The sequence below is a fragment of the Diadema antillarum genome, unplaced genomic scaffold, assembly GCF_040938485.1.
Source record: "Diadema antillarum isolate AM-2024a unplaced genomic scaffold, OU_Dant_1.0 scf00000151, whole genome shotgun sequence".
Classification (NCBI taxonomy): Eukaryota; Metazoa; Echinodermata; class Echinoidea; order Diadematoida; family Diadematidae; genus Diadema; species Diadema antillarum.
This window is the reverse complement of record NW_027271040.1, coordinates 1,315,548-1,324,749: the sequence shown is the minus strand read 5'-3', so window position 1 is coordinate 1,324,749 and position 9,202 is coordinate 1,315,548. Positions and strand designations below refer to the sequence as shown.

General features: G+C 38.7%; 1 protein-coding gene across 1 annotated transcript; it reads right to left on the bottom strand.

The window, feature by feature from the left end:
• Nucleotides 1–4,671: 4,671 nt before the first annotated feature.
• On the bottom strand, nucleotides 4,672–8,934 carry LOC139721828 (sulfotransferase 1B1-like). Its single transcript, XM_071633147.1, has 4 exons — nucleotides 8,764–8,934; nucleotides 6,468–6,727; nucleotides 5,337–5,457; nucleotides 4,672–4,709 (listed from the first exon to the last, which is right to left on the bottom strand). The coding sequence occupies exons 1-4, from the start codon at nucleotides 8,915–8,917 to the stop codon at nucleotides 4,672–4,674; spliced, it is 573 nt and encodes a 190-aa protein (XP_071489248.1). The 5' UTR covers nucleotides 8,918–8,934.
• Between the last annotated feature and the right edge of the window lie 268 nt (nucleotides 8,935–9,202).

Sequence of the window (9,202 nt, the reverse complement as noted above, 5' to 3'; positions counted from 1 at the left end):
CATTTTATACGAATTCAATGCGAGTATTAATTTTTGCGCCGTATAAAGTCAGTTTCAAACCACCCCATCTTATTCACTTTACGGTGTCGTCAGTCAAATTCAACGAAACAAAATAACAGACGTCTCATTAAAACCACACATGAAATCATCATGTAACTTGTCACATGTTTCCACGGAACAATGATTGTGTTTTTGTTGTTACAGTTGTTATTGTTGTTGTTTTGTTTATTTGTTGTCGTTGTGCAGCCACGTATATAAATCAAATCATATAGATATCATACTTATAACCAACATTACTTTTTTGTATAAAGCGCCATAATCAAAGCACAGATATTAACTAATACATACAAGTAACCGCAGCCCACAACGATACAATATTTTAATGACATTTCCTGGTATACTTAAAACTTTTTTCAACAATCTAAACACACTTTGAAATGATAATCAAATGAAATAATGGTCAAATCACGAATGCATAACGAGTACGTGTATACATACGTAATAATAATAATAATTATATGACAAGAGCCTATAACGGTACTTGATTGTAATTACAAGGTTTACCTTTCTTGTCAGACTTTTTCACAATAGCAAGTATACACTCCAAAATAGTGATCATGAAAATGTTGCCAATTTTGATAAATCTATATGCAGGGAATACTGCAGTGGATCTTCCGACTCACGTTGTACTGCATAATGCTCACGACGACAGAGATAGTACAATATCATGTTCGTTAAACTACACAGGATGGTTATAGAATATATCTAATAGAGGGTGATTGCTATCTGGTACGGATGTTGTTCGTTATTTTGAAGGTTCGTTAATCTGAAAATTAAATAAGGTTCGTTAATCCGAAGGTTCTCAATTCCGAATACATAAATTCTCTGTACCTATAGATGTTCGTTCATCCGGAATTGAAGAGGGATCGTTAATACAAATGATTTATTTGTCAGTGTCGTGGCGTTATTCTGAAGGTTCATCATTCCAAAAGTTCGTTATTCCAAAGGCTTGTTAATTCGAATATGAAAGAACGTGCGCACTGAGGGAACATCGGAATTACGAAACTTATTTCTTTTTCGGATTCACGAGCCTTCGGAATAATGGGAAAAAATCACTTTCGGGCTAATGACCTCTCGGAATAACTAATTTTATTTCATTTTCGGATTAACGAACTATTGAAATGACGAATTGTAACAGCTGGCACGATACTTTGCTACAGACGTATCACTCGAACGAAAATCTGATACTCGATCCTTTGAATCTCTTTTGGTACCATTCGTCAAACATTTCATTCTGGGCTACTGTGAAACGGTTCTTCCATTTTCCGACCTCTCCTGAAAACGACAACAAAATAGGTACACATACTTAGCACAGCAATTTTCAAAATAGATCTTTAAAGAAAAGGCAGTTAAATGTGAAAGCGTTGTTGTTGTTGTTGTTGTTGTTGCTGCTGCTGCTGCTGCTGCTGACTTGAAAGTGATACGAAAATGTGGAATACTGTTCGTGCCAGTTAAAAAAAAGTAAAGATAACACCTAGATGCCGCCATAGTCTATGATCAATTTCGTGATTTGAGTCGATTCTAAATTGCAAAAGTAAGTTGTTGTTGTTGTTGTTGTTGTTGTTGTTGTTGTTGTTGTTGTTTTCTGTGAATGCAATGAACAATGACCTTGATCTTGACACAATGTTTGTGTATACAATTATTCTGATAGTGCGGCAAATTTCTTCGACATTGCGTTTGATCATGAAACACTCTTAAAGATGTTTTACAAATTAACCTTCCTGAGGAAAGAGCAACTAAAACTCAGCAAAAAGAATCACCACTCCATATAAGGCAAGGAAGGATAGAAATTGATTTACATGATTTAAGTTGAAAATTAACATCAAATCTTATGGAATCTTTAATTTCATTTGTTTTCAAGACAAAATCGATTGGGAGGATTTTACCACTACTTGTCTGCCGTTCTGTTTGCTGATTTAACTTATAGAAATCTACCTAAGACAACAAGGAGAGATGACAAACCGTGACAAGTATCAGAGTATATGAATATAAGAACGACCCAAGTCCATGGAAGACCATTAATGTTTCGAGTAAACTAAAAAAAAAAAAAAACTTCATATCTTTTTTATTTGTCCAATAATATTCTATTTAACTGTGATGGGAAGGCAACATTGTATATACAAATTAGAACATATATTATCATGACAATTAACATTTACATTAATTGTGGAGAGGCCATTTTGTGTGGTGGACTTGGGTCGTTCTTTGATTCATATACATGATATTCTGCTATAGAGAGGAGAGAAGGATGAGAGAGGGCGCTATTATATGAATGTAAGAATGACCCAAGTCCTTCATTTTTACATTAATATAAGATTTAACTCATGCATTTCAGGCACTTCCGGGGGTACTTGGGATTTATCATTTATACACAAGATGAGTCCATGCATAAGCTACTATTTTCCATGTCAAACTGAATTTGGCCAAAAATTGGACTTGGGTCGTTCTTATATTCAGGTCTTCATACCTACCTGTACTAAGGAAAGGAACTCTCTCGGGCAGGCTTTTACCAAACGTTGGTGCCGTGAACGGCGAATTTTTCTCGACACTCGTGTAAGTCGTTTTCATACCAGCAAATGAGCTGTGGGCCACCACCCGCTGTAAGGCATTTTCTGTTAGAGGGCGCCCTAGGTGTTCCGCAATTCTTCTCACCCACTTGGTTGGATCCTTACAAGTCAGAACAAAACATTTTGCAAAGTTCAATTTTTTTACGGGTTATTCAATGAAGGTGAAGAATTGATGAAGAAATCGGGCTTGGAGTTCCTACGTTTAGCTAGACGGCATAAAAGAAATAAACCTGCGAGTTTTGAAAAATTAAGGTGCCCCATTATAAAACATGGCATAGGCCTATTTTGAAATACAATTAGTAACAAGCCAAGTACATTCAAACATGTCCATAGCGGTCACATATATCATAAGGGAGAAGAAAAGTGGCTGTTGTAGACAAATGGCCACGACAGACAGGGTCTTAAACATGACTTTTCTCTGGGGAGGGGGGGGGGGGATTTCAATGATCGTACACTAGGCGGCCGCTAAGGCAGCTTTGGATGTATGTAGGTGATGAGATATTACCTATAAGATGATAATTACTTGTTGGTGAGTGGTCAAGGTGTATGAACCCGATCAAATAATGCCTTTTTAGTCACAGAAGAAGTCAGAAAAGTCAGTCAAATGCCAAAAAATCAGTAAGAAATATCCATACAATGGCAAATATGATATTATCAATAATAGGTGAATGAAATATAGATATTTTCCAAACCTTCTTCATGTCTTCATAGGTACAGAAGAGAAGATTCTCCTCTTCCCGTTTTTCCCAGAATCCGTTCACGTGATCAGCCCAATTTTCCCACAGAATCTCTAAGAAATGGAGAAGTGACAGTAATGGTAGCCTTTTGCAAAGGCAGCTCGCAATAAATAGACTCTCATACAGCTACTGGCGAGCAGACCAGTGGACTCGCACGCACACAGCGATCGGATAGGAGCGAGCTATAAACTACAGTACTCTCGCAGCTCGCCGGTCGAGCGCTGTGTGTACGAGTCCATTGCTCTCTGTGTGCTGAAATTATAGCGAGCTGCCTTTGCAAAAGGCTACAGCTGTGGTGGAAAAACAAATCAATCCGAAGAAGAAGAAGATGATGATAAGGAGGAGGAAGAGGAGGAGGAGGAGGATCTACAGCATTATTGTATGGCGCCATGGGACATATCTGTTTTATGAACATTCAAAGGCGCACACTCTTCCAAGAGAGTTAGCAATTGAATACCTGGTGAAAATGTGAGTCTTGCGTGGGGCTGTGAAGTGTTTCAATTTGTCAATCTCACAGAGAAATGATGAGATGTATAACGTCGTTGTAATAATGTCGTAACCAGTACGCTTGATTTACGTATATTGCTGCGTTATAACATTTACGTATTATGTGCATAATTGTTTGCATACATCATATTAACACAATCGCATTTAGTGGTCATAAAACATTATCTCCATTACACAGGTATATCCTTATGGATAATGGTTACGCTGGAAATAAACCAATTTCACTTCAAATCATTTTATTTTGAATTCTTTTGTGCATAAATTATGTAAAACAACAGAAATAAGAATGATTATCAACTACTATGCTTGCCACGATCTGAAATATTAAAATCTATACAGCGTTCTATCAAGAACCATTGATTTGGATTGTTTTTCTGATTGTGTCAAAAATGTCGAAATGTCGAAACGATTTGTATCTTATGTGTTTCTATTATGTGCAGGTTTATTATTGTATGTTATACTATTGTTTGCATTTGCATTTACTTCATGCAATGTTACCGTCTTCTGCAAATCGTTAACGCTATTTTGCAATAATTTTGATTATTGGGATATGGAAAATAGAATGAAATGATAATGAAATGAGATTAAGTCAAATGTACAAAAGTAAATGAGCATCACAAGTTTGAAGTGTTATTACATTTCTAAATCTCAAGAAACTCTCCTGCTTCTTCTTTTTCCTTCGTGTTTCTCTCTATTGTAATGCATTTATGTTATGATTGCGTGTGGTTCTTAGCTGTTACGTGACTGTTGCGTATTTCATGTCATGGCCTTTCACATACACCCATCCTATAAGCATAGGCCTACTGTTCTTCAAACTTCACTCTTGTGTACATCATTTCTTTGATAAAAATGAAATCAAATCAAATTAAATTAAATCAAATTAGATTAAATTGAACTGAATTGAATTGAATTGAATTGAATTAAGTTAAATTAAATTGAATTAAGTTAAATTAAATTGAATTAAATTAAATTAAATCAAATTAAACGAAATGAAGTGGAATGTAATAGTATGAAACATGGGTTTATGTGTGTAAGCATAATATATTGAATAGTGAATCTTGATATGAAGGGATCGGATATAAGAAACCCCTCTTATGAAAAGGTGGTTTTTGAAGGACTAGTCGCAACGCAGTTTCCATGTTTTTGAACCCTAACATGTAGTAAATGACTCGATGTATTATAGCATTGTATTGTCATGTTTTAGGGATCCATATTGTAACAAGACAAGGTCATCCTTGTAGTAATGTGCGTAGGTATTATTAAAGTCGTGTATGCTTATATATAATTATATCACCCATGCTTGTGTGTGTGTGTATGTGTATGTGATGATGATGATGATGAAACAGCACTTATATAGCACCGTGTATCTGTAGAAACATTCAAAAGCGTGTATGTGTGTATAGGAGTGTGATGTGAAACAAACCTATACATAAAACACGATTATTCAGATTGACAATTTTTATACCTTCCTTGATAAACTGGTCGAAAACTGCTTCAAACGGAACACCCTTCAGTATTGGAGTCTTTGTGTAGAAGTTATACATGGAGGTCACGACATCCTTCGGGTTTCTTGCTAGATATAGCACCTGGAATCGAATGAAAAACTATTCTGGTTTGAAAGGCGCCAAAATGCGTGAACATTTCAATCCCGTAACATGAGCGATATACATGTAGACCCCTATTGCTACTGGATATCATGATGTTATGACTACTATATATACATTGACCAGTATCACCAACTATGGCTCAGGTGATTTTGTTGCTTTCTCATTCAAGTGTGCTGTTTCAACTCAAAGACATGTCTGATCACGATCTACTTATCTCCCTCTATCTCTCGTTATCTTTCTTCTTCTCCTTTCTATTTTTTATCCTTTCTCATCTTCTGTCTCTCTTTTTTATACTCTCTTCTCTCCTCTCCCCCTTTCTTTCTCTCAACCTCCTTTTCGTTTTTTTATATCAGATTCTTTTTCTCTCGCTCTTGACTCCTCCCTCCCTCTCTGTCTAATATGTTAAAATATCATCGTAAAATAAATTGGGTGCACGTCACTACCTCGACACCCACTCTTTAGTCACAAAAAGAGTCATATATCCCATTAGATGAGATTTTTTAATGAACAAGGCCCAGGAACACAACATCAAGAAAATAGGCCCAGGAGCTATACGGCCCACGACGAGCAATTGACACTGGGCAAATAAGGCCAGTGAGCTCGACACTAGGCAAACAAGACTTAATGTAGGTAGTGTCAAGCTCATGGGCCTTATTTCCGAAGTGTCGAACCCACGGGCCTTTTTTTTTTTTTTTTTTTTTTTGGTTAAGTTCCTAGCTCATGGGCCTGATTTCCCAAGTGTCGAGTTCATGGGCCTTATTTGCCAAGTGTTTTACTTGATGTCTAACTCATGGGCTGTATGACTCGTGGACCTTTTTCAATGTCTAGTTCGTGGGCCATATCAATCGTGGGTGTCGAGCTCGTGGGATGACCCCAATTAGAGTCGTGACCGTTAATTACACATTCCTTTCTCAGTGCTAAGTCCTACTTTTGCACGTGTTTTGTTCATAAGCCTGTTCCTATACTGTTCAACGATCCGTTTATCTAACCTTGGCCCGCTGAAGCAGGTTTGGGGGCAAGAGGGCCAGAGACAGGTGAGACCAGATCAGCCTGGGGGAAGGAGCTCGTTCCACCTGCGTCAAGACGGGCGTCATGTCCGGCGGCTCTAACTCTTCCTCAGACCTCGTAGAGGGCAGTCTTTGAGAGACATCGATCATACAGATGCTGGCGGAGAACATCGATCGATCGATCTTCTCCGGACAGCCTTCGGCCAAGACAAGGCCTGCGATCTCCATCATCCAGTGAGTGCCTTGTGGAATATCGTAAACAGGAATCGATTGATGATCAGTATCGTTTCACGCAGTACGTTTAGTTGAGTTTATAGTCACTTTACACCCACTTTTCTTCCACCTCTTTTTCTTTAAATCACATAGGCATACCCCGCTTCTCTTATTTGGTACCATTAATCGCCTAGTCTAATCTTCTATCCGTTCTCCGTTTCTTTTTCACAAACACTGATTATTTGGGGCTTACAGCCAAGCAAGCTTGCTTTCATGTAGGTCCCGTCATACTTCTATTTGTAGAACCCGATTTCGATTTCGACCAGTTATCATTACAATTGCTGTGTTATTACCATGTATATTGTTCGTTATTGCACATTGTTGACAACGTAAAAGAGCTTGTACTATTATTTCTGATTTAATATTCATAAATGAGAAGTATGAAATAATGTGAATTGAATTGAATTAAAATGAAAATAAAACAAACGTTTCTCCAGATACGCACATACATATAGGGCCTACACACACATTCTCCCCCTCTCTCCCTCTCTCCCTCTCTTCCCCCCCTCCCCCCCCCCCCTCCCCCCCCCCACACACACATTCACCATGGCAGCATGGCAAACCTACTCATCACTAGCCTTTTGTCAAGGCCCTATCGCTATATGGTGAAGAGAGGCCAGCCGAGTGGGGTTTGCGCGAGGGCCTTTTGAGATCTGTCTCGCATGTTATTACCGATTTCTGCTCCCGATTTCGGGAGCAAAAGTCGACCAATCAGCGTTTCTGTCTGCCCGAGCCCGATTTGCATACAGCGAATGCATGCTACAGGCCTCCACTGGTGGTAGGTGATGCGTGCGAACAACACCAAGACGAAGGATGTGGGGAGCGCGCCATTCCATTTGTCGACCGGAACCCATTGATATGAATATTCAGTAGGGTTCGTGTGACATGAATAATAAGCAGATCTCAAAAGGCCCTCGCCCTGTCGCGCTCGGCTGGGCTCGCTTCGCTCGCCCGTTACAGCGAGAGGGCCTTGACAAAAGGCTAACTCTTCACGAGAACTGATTTTACTCAACGGTAGATATTATGACAATGACTACCGACAAATTTTCCAAGAGGGGTCCACTCTGAAGCATTGTCTTTTCAGCAGGTCCCTCCATTTTTAGCACAATGCATATTTCATTACTGTATATGTTTCAATTACTGTTGTTTATTCTGCGCACTTCACAATGTCTTGTTTACAATATTGCAATCACTAAAGAAAGTGAGGTGTACATTGTGGGGTTTTTTCGTCGAAAACGGAAACAAACCAAACAAAACCAAACAAAACCAAGTACTTGAAGACATGCCTAATTCAAACAATATCAAATCTTGTTTTTCTGTAGCATTTATCAGTGGCGGATCCAGGGGGCTTACCGGGCGCGCACCAGCCTTTGATATTTGTAAAACAAAAGCAATAAAAAGGAAAAATGGAGGGGGCGCGTGCGCACCGCTTTAATTTTGCAAAGCCCCCCCCCCTTTTTTGTGACGGAATTCCTTAATCCCCCCCCCCCCCCTGTTTATAATAGCATATAGTTCCTGTGGTGTTGTCTTTTTTCGTTGTGTACGGCAGTATTTCAGTGTCGCTTTAGTTGCTCCAGTCAAGTCCTTGACTTTTTTTTCAGACAGTGAGCAATGTTAGGTCTACAACATCAGTCGGAACCCTCGAATCTAAAACTGTTCTGATGAGAATGTTTGATTTTATATTGCATACATACTCTTGAATTCCGTATTGGTTTTTATCATCAAATGCCTGGAAAATATTAATCTGCAAAGTAAATAGCCTGCATTGATAAATGAAAACATGGCTACTGTACAATTTCAACTCTCTTTCACAATAAAAGGCAACTTTAATTCTGAATTCTAAGTGGACTTTCATTCACATCCATAGATATCCCCACATAAGAGTACTGCATCAACAATCCATGCACATTGAGTGTATGGACACCGATAAATCTGATTTTTTTTTTCTTTTTTTTTTAAAGCAGTGGGAGTGACGCAAATACAAGTGGGTAATGTAACCTCTGACCTGACTTCGGGTAAGTCACGACCCACACGTCATCTTGGCGCACATCAAACGTTGCCATGGCATCGATACTAGAATCCAGCATGATGTTGGGCCAGACGACCCCTTTGTAGGTGTGAGTCCGAAAGAGGTTCGGGACTTGGCTCTGATCACTCATGTTTTCCGTCAAATTCGATGCTTAGGAGATAGAGAGCATTTAAAGGAGACATCCATCAAAGACAATTATACTTTTGCAGTAAAACATCTTGATTGTTTATTTCATACGCACAGAGTTTCAGAACTTATAGTGATCAATTGTGATGAGAAATAAGAATGTTTTAAAAATTGATAACAAATCACAATGAACGAGGATGGTGACGAACAGCTTCAACATAACACATGATTTGGGTGCTCGTGGAAGCAGAACAAAAAAAAAAACATGCAAACATTCCGCACGCAGGTA

Excerpts from the sequence above, each read along its gene's own strand:
- LOC139721828 (XM_071633147.1), bottom strand. The coding sequence starts at position 8,917 with ATGAGTGATCAGAGCCAAGTCCCGAACCTCTTTCGGACTCACACCTAC. Across the intron at positions 6,728-8,763 it reads CGTGACTTACCCGAAGTCAG|GCACTCACTGGATGATGGAG; the intron begins GTCAGAGGTTAC and ends ATATTCCACAAG. Across the intron at positions 5,458-6,467 it reads ACCTGCTTCAGCGGGCCAAG|GTGCTATATCTAGCAAGAAA; the intron begins GTTAGATAAACG and ends ATTCGATTCCAG.